At 48.5% G+C, this 12,269-nt stretch overlaps 1 protein-coding gene across 1 annotated transcript in view; it reads right to left on the bottom strand.

Annotated features, from left to right (window-relative positions):
• The window catches only part of SEC14L5 (SEC14 like lipid binding 5), a 60,313-nt gene that overhangs the window by 30,225 nt on the left and 17,819 nt on the right, over positions 1-12,269 (bottom strand). Inside the window, exons 3-4 of the mRNA XM_032144640.2 lie at positions 1,132-1,281; positions 545-676 (exon numbers count right to left, since the gene is read on the bottom strand). Coding sequence (XP_032000531.1) covers positions 545-676; positions 1,132-1,281 — 282 coding nt within the window. The remainder of the gene's footprint in view (positions 1-544; positions 677-1,131; positions 1,282-12,269) is intronic.

Here is a 12,269-nt window from a genome sequence, read left to right on the forward strand (position 1 = left end):
GTTCATGTCTGTAATCCCAGCACTTTGGGAGGCCAAAGTGGTCAGGCAGCCTGGTCCACTGCTGGGTGCTCAGCACTTGGCAGGGTGCCTGGCACATAGTAGGTGCTCAATCAGTATATACTAGAGAATAATAATTATTATTATTAATTATATTCAAAGGTAACATTTACATAGAACTTTATATGTGCCAGGCACTGGTCTAAAGCCACCACATACTACCTATGTAGTAGGCATGATTATTAAGCCTATTTCACACGTGAGGAAACTGAGGCATAGTTTAATGAAAGAAGGAAGGAAAGGAGGGAGGCGAAAGAGGAGGGAGGCGTTGGGTTGTCAGATTTAGCAGATAAAACACAGGATGTCCAATCACGTTTGAATTCCAAATAAACAACAAATAACATTTGAGTATAAGTATATCCCAAGCAATATTTGAGACATACTAAAAAATTTTATGGGTTGTTCATCTGAATGCAAAGGCAGGGGCAGGTGGGTGCCGGGGGCAGGTGGGTGCCGGGCGAGGGCGCTGAGGGCGGCCTGGGCTCACCGTGTAGCTGCAGTGCTCGTTCACCACCACGCGGTTGGCGAAGGTCTCATTGTGCGCTTCGATGAGGAGTGTCCTCTCCTTCCAGTTCAAGACGTTTGTCTGCACGAAGACCACGTGCTCAACACCTGCGATCTGCAAGGGAATGGGCGGGGAGGCGGAGGTGGGTGGAGGACGTGGAGCACAAAGGAATGGAGCGCCAGTCCAGCGGGCCGGCCCCAGTCACCCCCCGCTCTGAGCCCCAGGTCTCTTGCGCCACCGCCCACCCAGCCCGGATCCAGGACCCCAACCCCCGACTTCCGCCCTGCCGCCCACCCATCTCCACCACCCAGCTTTGGCCCTGGCCCCCGAACCCCGCCCAGGTCCCGCTACTCCCCAGCCCAGCCTTCCAGCCCTCGCCCCTCCTGGGCCCTGGGCCCGGGACCAGGGTCCAGCCACCCTCATCCTGGAACCTCCATCTGAACATCAACTCACACACCCCCACTCCACCTCCTGGCCCCCGCCGCCCTGGTCCCCAGCTCCCGCGCCCAGCCCTCCTGCACCCCCGCGACATGTCCCCTCCTCCACTCCCCAGCCCCAGGGCCGCCCACCTTCCGCAGCAGCCGCGGGGCGTCCACGCGCAGCCGGCAGCTCCGCTCCACCACGTGCACAGCCCCGTCCGGGCTGCGGGACTCACGCAAGACCTCGCTGCCCAGGAAGACTGGGATCTGTGGGCACGTGGGGAAGCGCTTCTCGTAGGCCTGGGGGCAGAGCGGCAGTGAGTGGACGTGGTGGGGGGCAGAGGGACCCCCCCGCCCAGCGCGACCTCCTTATCTGCTGTGTCACTTATCAGACGGGAAAGGCAGCCCTGGCCACTGGAAGGGGCAGGGGTTTTGCAGTCATTACCAACAATCGTTCCACCAGCTAGCACCTGTTAGAGCCCAACACAGCAGAGCCTGGACAGTGATTTGGCAAGCAAGTTTTGCCTCTGCATTTGAGTTTTTGCCCTCAGAAGGAAGCACAGGGACTCCGGGGACATTTTAAAATAAGGTATTTCTCAGGAAAAGCATTTGAGAAAAATCCAACACCCCTTCAAGATAAAAAAAAAAATTTCAGTAAACTAGGAATAGAAGGGCACTTCCTCCGCCTGGTAAAGCCATCTGCTAAAAGCCACAGTTAACATCCCTGGTGAAAGACTGAGTGCTTTCCCCTAAAATCCGAAACAAGGTAGGAATGTGCATTATTCGTGTCTATTCGACCTTGTGCTGGAGGTTCTAGATAAGTAAAAGAAATAAAAGCCGTCCAGTTGTTAAGGAAGAAGTAAAACTATCTGTATTTGCAGATGACATGATTATGTATATAGAAAATCCTAAAGCATCCACACATGTACACACAAAAAGATTAGAACTAATCAATGAGTTCAGCAAGGTTGCAGGATATAAAACCAATATAGAAAAATCAGATGTATTTCTTTGTGCTAACAATGAGCAAACTGAAAATAAAATGAAAAAATTCTATTTACAACATCAAAAAAGAATAAAATGCTTAGGAATACATTTAACAAAAAGAAGTGTAAAATATATACTCTGAACACTACAAAACGTTGCTGAAAAAAATTAAAGACCTAAATAAATGGAAAGGCATCCCATATTCATGGAACAGAAGACTCAATATTGTTAAGATGGCGATATTCCCCAACTAATCTACAGATTCAGCACAATATCCACATCCCAGATGACTTCTTTACAGAAATTGACAAGCTTATCCTAAAATTCATATGGAAATGCAACAGACCCAAGATAACCAAAAGCAGTCTTGCAAAAAGAGCAAGACTGGAGAACTCATATTTCCTGATTTACTTTAAAAGACATGGTGGCAAGCTAGGTGTGGTGGCTCACACATGTAATCCCAGCACTTTGGGAGGCCAAGGCAGGTGGATCACCTGAGGTCAGGAGTTCGAGACCAGCCTGGCCAACATGGTGAAACCCTATCTCTACTAAAAATACAAAAAGCAGCCAGGCGTGTTGGTGGGGGCCTGTAATCCCAGCTACTTGAGAAGCTGAGGCAGAAGAATCACTTGAAACCAGAGGTTTCAGTGAGCTGAAAAGACACCATTGCACTCCAGTCTGGGCGACAAGAGCGAAACTCTGTCTCAAAAAAAAAAAGACATAACAGCACGTGTTGGTGAGGATGTGGGGACATTGAAAACCCCAAACCCTGTCATGTGAATGTAATATGGTACAACCCCTTTGGAAAATGGCTTGGCCGTTCTTCAAACAGTTAAACATAGAATTACCTTATGATCCACCAATTCCACTCCTAGGTATATACCCAAGATAAATGAAAACATAAGTCCACACAAAAAAATTATACACAAATATTTATAGCAACATCAGGCTGCTCAACAACAAAAGAAAAAATAATAAGAATTTATATAGACAGTGCACATATCTATCTACTCACAATGTAAATAGGGTGTTTCTATATAATATAATTTTATAAATACAGATAGTATGTATATAAATATATATCATATCTATAAATATACAGGTATCATATCAGGCTACAGTAATCAAAAGAGTGTGATACTGGCATAAGGGGAGATATACAGCTCAGTGGAAAAGAATTTAGCATCCAGAAATAAGTCCTTACATTTATCGTTAACTGATTTTTTACAAAGGTGTCAAGACAATCTGATGAGGAAAGAATAATCTCTTCAGCAAATGGTGCTGGGACAATTGGATATACACATGCAACAGAATGAAGCTGGAGCCGGGCGCGGTGGCTGACGCCTGTAATCCCAGAACACTGGGGGGCTGAGGCGGGTGGATCACTGGAGGTCAGGAGTTAAGAGACCAGCCTGGTCAACATGGTGAAACTCTGTCTCTACTAAAAATACAAAAAAACTAGCTGGGCATAGTAGCATGAACCTGTAATCCCAGCTACTTGGGAGGCTGAGGCAGGAGAATCGCTTGAACCCGGGAGGCGGAGGTTCCCATGAGCAGAGACTGTGCCATTGCACTACAGCCTGGGCGACAAGAGCAAAACTCCATCTCAAAAAAAATAAACAAATAAAATAATAATAATAATTTTTTAAAGCATTTTTTAAAAACTACAAAACTCTTAGAAGAAAACATACGAATAAATCTTTATGAACTTGGATTAAGCAATGGTTTCTTACTTATGGCATCAAAAGCACAAACAATAAAAGAAAAAATAAACTGGATATCATCAAATTTTAAAACTTTTGTGTTTCAAAGGATACATGCAAGAAAGTGAAACGGTAACCCAGAGAATGGGAGAAAATTTTTGCAAATTATACATGCATACATATGTGTGCACGTGTGTGTAGAAAATGGGGGACTTGCATCTAGAATACATAAACAAGTGTTAGAATTCAACAATAAAGAGATGACCCAATTTTAAAATGGCCGAAGATCTGAACAGACATTTCCGCAAGGAAAATATACCAACACAAAAAAGCAAATGAAACTATGTTCAACATCATTAGTCACTAGGGAAATGCAAATCAAAACCACAATGAAATACCTCTCCACATCCACTAGGATGACTATGATAACTTTTAAAAGACATAATAATAGCTAATGCTGGTGAGGTTGTGGAGAACTTGAAGCCCTCAAACCTTCCCATGTGTATGTAATATGGTACAACCCCTTTGGAAAATAGTGTGGCAGTTCTTCAGACAATTAAACAAAGAGTTACCATATGATCCAGCAATTCCACTTATAGGTATGTACCCAAGAGAAATGAAAACATAAGTCCACACGAAAAAATGTACAAATATTTATAGCAACATTATTCATAATAGGCAAAGTGGAAATAACCCAAATGTCCGTCAATGAGTGAGTGAATAAATCAGGGGTGGTCTAGCCATAAAATGGAATATACAGCCTCAAAAAGGAACAAGGTACTGATTCATGCTACAACATGGATGAACATTGAAAACATTATGCTGAGTGCAAGTAGCCAATCACAAAAGACCATACGTTGCATGAATCCATTCATATGAAATGTCCAGAATGGGCAAATAGAGACAGAAAGTAGATTAGTGGTTGCCAGGGGCCAAGAGTGGTGAGGAAAGAAATGGTGCGGGTGTTGAGGGATGAGGGTTAAGGCAGACAGAGCTTCTTTTCGAGGTAATGAGACTATTCTAAAGCTGATTGTGGTGAAGCTTGCACAATACTATGAATCTACTGAAAACCACTGAATTGTGTGCTGTAAATGGATGAGTTGTATGACATGTGAATTGTATCTCAATAAAACCGTTTCATTAAAAAAAGTGTCTTTCTCTCTCCATGTGTATGTGTATATATAAACACATACACATACACACATGTGAATCCGCATGTATACATATACTGTTTATTTATTTTTTATTTTTTTATTTTTTATTTTTGAGACAGTTTTGCTCTTGTCACCCAGGGTGGAGTACAATGGCGTGATCTCCGCTCACTGCAACCTCCACCTCCCAGGTTCAAGCGATTCTCCTGCCTCAGCCTCCCAAGTAGCTGGGATTACAGGCACATGCCACTACACCCTGCTAATTTTTGTATTTCTAGTAGAGACGGGGTTTCACCATGTTGGTCAGGCTGGTCTCGAAGCCCTGACTTCAGGTGATCCGTCCACCTCGGCCTCCCAAAGTGCTGGGATTACAAGCGTGAGCCACCGCGCCTGGCCACATGTATACATATATTATTTAAAGGTATATATAAAATATGTGAATATATGTTAATATAAATATACACAATTTATATAGTGTGCATATATCTTTCTATACACAATGCAAATATAGGGTGTTCTATATAATATAATTTTATAAATAGATAGTTTATACATATAGATCATATCTACACATATCTATAAATACATAATGTATATATAAATGTACCCATGTAAATATATTATTTCATATATGGATACATAATATATTCCGTATATAAATATATGGGTATGTCGGGCGCGGTGGCTCATACCTGTAAGCCCAACACTTTGGGAAGCCAAGGCAGGCAGATCATTTAAGGTCGGGAGTTTGAGACCAGCCTGGCTAACATGATGAAACCCTGTCTCTAATAAAAAATAACAACAACAACAAAAATTAGCTGGGCGTGGTGGCGCATGCTTGTAATCACAGCTACTCAGGAGGCTGAGGCAGGAGAATCGCTTGAACCCAGGAAGCGGAGGTTACAGTAAGCCGAGATCGTGCCACTGAACTCCAGCCTGAGCAACACAGTCAGGCTCCATCTCAAAATAAAAATAAATATATAAATAAATATACAAGTAGTTTAAGGAGCTTATTTTATATATGAATATATCTATTACATAATATTTTTATGTACATGTTCATGTACATATTCAGCAATGTGCTTCCTATGAGCCATTAGAGGGTCTCACCCTGGCTGAGAGCACAGACTGGAAACCTGCCTGGGTACAAATCCCAGCTCTACCACTTACAAGCTGTGTGACCTTGGGTGGGTTACTCAACCTCTCAGTGCCCTGTTGCACACACTCGTCCTGAGAACTGAGCAAGCTGCTGTGGGTGCTGGAGAAGGGATGGCCGGGATTATTTCCTCCACGGCCTCTCCGTGTGTCTCAGACAGGATTTGGCCACGAGCACAGGAGGTTAAGCTGGATTCCATGCCACTGTGCCCTTCGAAGGGAAGGGCCCCTCACTGTTCTCGGAGCCACTTCAGGTCAGCCCCAGGCTCTGTGCTGCGGCTGCTTGCTTCTGTGCGGACGGAGGTCCTCCCAGGCGGGGGTGTAGAGCTGGGTGGAGGTAGCTGGAGGGGCCCCTAAGCCCGTGAACCTAAGCTCAGGGAGGGCAAGAGTCCGTGCCCAGTTCTAGAAGGGCCAGGGTCACGGTGGTGGGGGCGTATATCGGCATCTGTGGCTGACCTTATTCCTTATTCCAGCGGGGTCTGCTCCTAGCGCCTGTCACAGCCCACGTGCCCCGGAATTGGGATCAACGCAGGCTCCAAAAATAGTGCCGGCATCTGAGGACAGACACCTCCTCCCCCTTCCCTCCTGGCTCCCAGGAAGAGAGGCAGGGGGAGGGGGCCGAGGAAGAAATGGATACTCGCCCAGAAGCCCTTGGTGTCACCCCAGGCCGGGCAAGGCCAGCCAGCCTGTCCTCCGCCAGGGCCAGGAGGACAGAGCCGCCTCCTGCCATATCTCCATGTCAGTTGCGGGAACAAACACATCAGCGTTGGAATCGGGAGGCCTCGTTCCCCCAGAGAACGCACCATGGGGATCCTGGGGTCTGGGCTCAGCGAGCTGGCAAGGGACACCCCCTGAGAACTGTGTCTGCCCTGTAGATCTCAGCCACGCTGGACCCACTTTCAAAGGAAATCATCTCCCCACAGAGGACAGAGTGCAGAGTAAAGCCAGTGGAGGCTGGAGGGGTTCAGGCTGCCTGGTTAGAAGCCCAGCTCCACCTCCTTCAAGCAAGGCAAGCCGCTTCCTTTCTCTGGGCCTGTTTCATCATTTGGAAAATGTGTATAGCTCTCATGTACTTGCCCAGAGAGGCTCACTAATTTACCCCAAGTCACACAGCATGGGATGGTGAACCTGGATTTGAATCCCAGTTGGGCCCAGTCCCCACTCCCTCCAGGAACCGTTTGCTCAGCAGCTGGGCTTGTTCTCATGGGCAGCTCAGAAACAGAGCCAGGCACTGCCCCCTGGGCCAAGCGGTCACATCTTCTCCTTCCTTTTCCACCCTCCGTCCTTCAGAATCCTGCCAGGCAGGATTCTGCTCTTCCTTCTACTGCTCAGTCTCCCTCCTGTTCCCCAAACGAAATGGTTTCGAGGGAGGCTATACACAGAACAGGCCTTGAGGAGACCAGGCGTGGTGGCTCACGCCTGTAATCCCAGCACTTTGGGAGGCTGAGGTGGACGGATCATTTGAGTTCAGGAGTTCAAGACCAGCCTGGCCAACATGGTGAAACCCCACCTCTTCTAAAAATACAAAAAAATAAAAAAGTTAGCCAAGCGTGCTAGTGCATGCCTGTAATCCCAGCTACCAGGGAGGCTGAGGTGGGAGGATTGCTTGAATCCGGGAGGCGGAGATTGCAGTGAGCGGAGATCGCACCACTGCACTCCAGCGTGGGCGACAGAGCGAGACTCCATCCCAAAAAAAAAAAAAAAAAAAAAAAAACAGGCCTTGATGCCGAGCATAAACCCTGCACTCTATATGGTGGTCCCCAGGCCCTGTGTGATCTGCCCGGCCCACCCATCTCCCATCCCAGCCCCCGATCTGGCTCCAGCCACCCCAGCCTTGCTGCGTTTAGAACAATACATCAATGTGTCCCTGCCATGGGGACTTTGCACTTGCTGTTCCAGATGCTTGGAACGCTGATCAATTTCCTTGACAGTGAAGGGGGTCAAGAGGCATGAGACATGGGGCTGTCTGGAGGGGTAGGAGGCCTGGATGTGGGCCAAGGAGACGCTCAGGCTTCAGGGCCTCATCCATGCTGGTCCTTCTTCCTGGGACACCCTCCCTGCCCCTCCTATGCACGACTGCCTCTTCCTCAGTTCTCCTTCCTTTTACCCTTTTATTTCTTTGAAAGCGTTTATCGTGCCTTGTAACAGGAGACTTGTGAAGGAGGATCGCCTGCTTTTCCAAAGCACAACCTCAGACCTGTGCCGGGCTTGGTCCTCGGCACACCCTCAGGGCTAACAATGCTAACCAGCAAAAAAGAAAATAACACGCACTTCGCCCGAACAACCCCAAGGAGGGTGTCAGGGAGGGGATAAAGGCACAGACTCAGCACACGCAGCCAATCAAGGACCAGAGTTCCTGACTCACTTCCCATCCTAACAAACCTCTTGTTAGAAAGGCCCGGTCTGCAGCCCCCAGATAACAGGCGCGGGTGGGGGAGGCTGGTCTGCTTGGGCACGACTTTCTCTGACTTCGAAAGGGAAGGAAGGTACTTCTCCCAGTATCCAATGACAGAGCCACATGTTTTGGGGGGACGCTCGAGCTGAGGCTCCCTCTGGAAGGCGTCCATCCCAGAGCCAGTTGTCCAGCATCAGAGGACTTTCACGATTGTTGGACACTGTTGTTAAGGATTTTATAAAGTGTTAACTGCCTTGCTTCATCCTTACAACGCCCTGGTGGGATGGGAGCGAGCATTTGCCCGTTTTACAGATGAGCAAGTTGAGGATCAGGAAGACAGAGTGACTCATCCAGCAGCACATGGCCGGGGAGTGGTGGGATTGGCACGTGGGCCTGTCTGACCCAGACGACAACCCTGAACCACTGTGTCCTGCCTCAGAATCTCTGGCTACGTCACAAGCATCGGTGGCTTGGAAATGCTGAGTGCCACTGGCCTATAACTTGCAAAGCAAGGGACCTGGAGAAGTGAGGATCGGGGTGGGCTGAGGATGGGGCCGGTGGGGCATGAGAAGGAGGTTCACCTCCCTGGATGGCAGAGAAGGGGATGCAGGGAAGGGGATGGAGGAACCTCGGCAGAAACCAACCTCAGGTTCTGCCTGCTACTTTCAAACCTCATCCTCCTGCTGCAGGGAAAATGACCACAGGAGCTAGAAACGCAGCTCCGTCCAGCCCAAGGGCTCTCGAGGGACAATCAATGCGTCATCTCCAGGCCCCGGGAGAACTGCCTTGCCTTCTCCTAGGGCGAATGTTTACAGCGGGTGGCTGGTCAGGCAGAAAACTTTCCTTTAATTTCAAATGACCAAAAGGTGCCGAGGAGTACCAAAAGGATACATTTGGACAATTTTCAGCTGCCCAAGCCTAATCATCATTGCAGTAACGGCAATAGCCAAGGCATGCACTGGGCTCACTGCATACCGTGTGCTGCTCCTGAAGAAGTAGGTAGCGCTCATCCTCCCCATTTGACAGATGGAGAAGCCAAAACAGAGATTTTAAGTCACTTGCCCATAGTCGCACAGCTTCTGAGGGATCAAGCTGCGATTTGACCCCCTTGCAGTCAGACCATGGGGTTGGTGCATTGTGTTTCTTCTAGAACCAAACAGTGCCTTCATCTCTGAAGGACAACCCAACACTCAAGACGCTTCCACACAGGACGGAAGCCTGGTTCATACCCTCAGTTCATGCTCAACCCAGTTCTGACCCTCCCTCTGCCCTTGTTCCTCAGACAGTCCCCCATGTATTTGAAAATGTGTTTGTCTCCCCAGCTTCACCATGGGCACCTCTGAGGGTCCAGCCTCTTTGCCTGGAGATCCCCTTCCTGCATCTGACTTGGAGAAGATATTAAAATACACTGGCTGAGGTGGGGGGAAGTGGCTCACACCCTGTAATCCTGGCAGGAGGATGGTTTGAGTCCAGGAGTTCGAGACCAGCCTGGGCAAAATAGTGAGACCTCATCTCCACATAAAATAAGAAAATTAACCAGGCGCAGTGGCTCACGCCTGCAATCCCAGCACTTTGGGAGGCCAAGGCGGGCAGATCATGAGGTCAAGCGATCAAGACCACCCTGCCTAATGCGATGAAACCCGTCTCTACTAAAAATACAAAAAATTAGGCGAGCGTGGTGGTGGGCGCCTGTAGTCCCAGCTACTCGGGAGGCTGAGGCAGGAAAATGGCCTGAACCCGGGAGGCGGAGCTTGCAGTGAGCCAAGATTGCACCACTTCACTGCAGCCTGGGTGACAGAACGAGACTCCGTCTCAAAAATAAATACATAAACATTTTTTAAAAAGAAAATTACCCAAGTTTGGTGGCACGTACCTGTAGTACCAGCTACTCAGGTGGCTGAGGCAGGAGAATTGCTTGAGCATAGAAGGTCAAGGCTGCAGTGAGCTATGATTATGCCACTGCACTCCAGCCTGGGTGGCAGAGCAAGATCTTGTTTCTTTAAAAAATAAAATAAAGGCCGTGCACGGTGGCTCACACCTATCATCCCAGCACTTTGGGAGGCTGAGGCAGGTGGATCACTTGAGGCCAGGAGTTCCAGAAAAGCCTGGACAACATGGTGAAACCCTGTCTCTACTGAAAATACAAAAAATTAGCCGGGCGTGGTGGTGTGCACCTGTAATCCCAGCTACTCGGGAGGCTGAGGCATGAGAATTGCTTGAACCTGAGAGAAGGAGGCGGCAGTGAGCCGAGATCATGCCACTGTACTCCAGCCTGGGCGACAGAGACTCCAAGTCAAAAATAATAAAAAAAAAAATAAGCAAAATAAAAACACTGGCTGAATAAAATTCAAACACCTGCCAAGTGGAGAGGGACCTTACCTAGAAGGGACCAGGGAGCCCCGGAAGGTTATAGAGCACCTCTCTCCGTAGGATGGTTGTGAGGCCTTCGCAGGTCCTGGGCCCTACCCATGTCAATCACATCACACATATTAAAATGCATACACTTTCCGTGATTTACATATACATGAGCTCATCACAGTTGAGGTCCAGATGACAGCCTGGCATGAAATTGCCCTTGGTAGGCATTTAATTCAGCATGTGTTCAATTTAACTCTGCAGGTTTCTTTTTCTTTTCTTTTTTTTTTTTTTTTTTTGAGATGGAGTCTCACTCTTTCGCCTAGGCTGGAGTGCAACGGCAGGATCTCGGCTCACTGCAACCTCCGCCTCCTGGGTTCAAACGATTCTCCTGCCTCAGCCTCCCAAGTACCTGGGATTACAGGCACCCACCCCCACGCCCAACTAATTTTTGTATCTTTAGTAGAGACGGGGTTTCACCATGTTGGCCAGGCTGGTCTCGAACTCCTGACTTCAAGTGATCTGCCTGTCTCAGCCCCCCAAAGTGCTGGGATTACAGGTGTGAGCCACGGCGCCTGGGCCTGCAGGTTTCTTTCTGTATTCTGGAATTATTACGTTTATTTTCTTTTCTTGTTAGACATTGCTGTGACCCTTGAGAAACTGTGGGCTGTGGGCACCCTGCCTTGGGAGAGGCTCTGGCAGAGACCAAACAGGCCCCGGCCCCTGTGCCTTTGGTACCTCCCAGGGTCCTACAGGATCAAACAGCTCACAGGATATTTCTGTGTTGGAAACCAGCTCACACCACTAGTTTTGCCCCTGCCTAAGAGCCTCAGCTGCCGGCTCCTGTCCCTACAGTTGGCTTGACCACCCACAAATGAGACCTGAGCCTCTGCCTGCTAAACAAACACATAGTTTGGTGCTCTCAGGGACACAAGGCCACAGAAGGATTCGGTTACAGCCCTTCTGCCAGGTGGCTGGCGAGGACATCCAAGCCTGCCTGCTCAGAAAAGGAGATGACCCAAAGCCCAGAGCCCACAGCTGCAGGGCCACAGTGGGGCAGGCAGGGACCAGGCAGGGCTGCCTCTTAGGGGTCCCCATCCTGCAAAATCCATATTGACACAATTAGCATGTGGAGACGGCACGCTGGAGCTAAATAGCCCTGAATTCCCACCCAGACTTGCCCAGTTCCAGGCTGGGTAACCCCTCTTTCATTTGTAAAGCGCAATAATGATAGAACCTCCCAACTAGCACTCAGGTGGGCCTGTTTTATTCCTTCATGCATCACAACTGCTGAAATAGGGTCATCAGCTGCTGACATCCCTGAATTTGCAGTGCTTTTCAAAATGCCTAGCACATAGTCGACACTCAATAGACATTTACAGGATGAATGAATGAACAACAGCACAGCATCGCCCTTAAGAGAGTGGGCTCTGGGGTCCAGATTGGGATCTCTGCTCTGCCTCTCATCAGCTGCGTGAAAAAATCATCAAGCTCTCAGTTCCTTAATTCGTTTGTGTGTAAAAGGGGAAGTAAGAAAAGCAG

Source organism: Hylobates moloch, unplaced genomic scaffold, assembly GCF_009828535.3.
Source record: "Hylobates moloch isolate HMO894 unplaced genomic scaffold, HMol_V3 SCAFFOLD_23, whole genome shotgun sequence".
In the NCBI taxonomy this organism is placed as follows: domain Eukaryota; kingdom Metazoa; phylum Chordata; class Mammalia; order Primates; family Hylobatidae; genus Hylobates; species Hylobates moloch.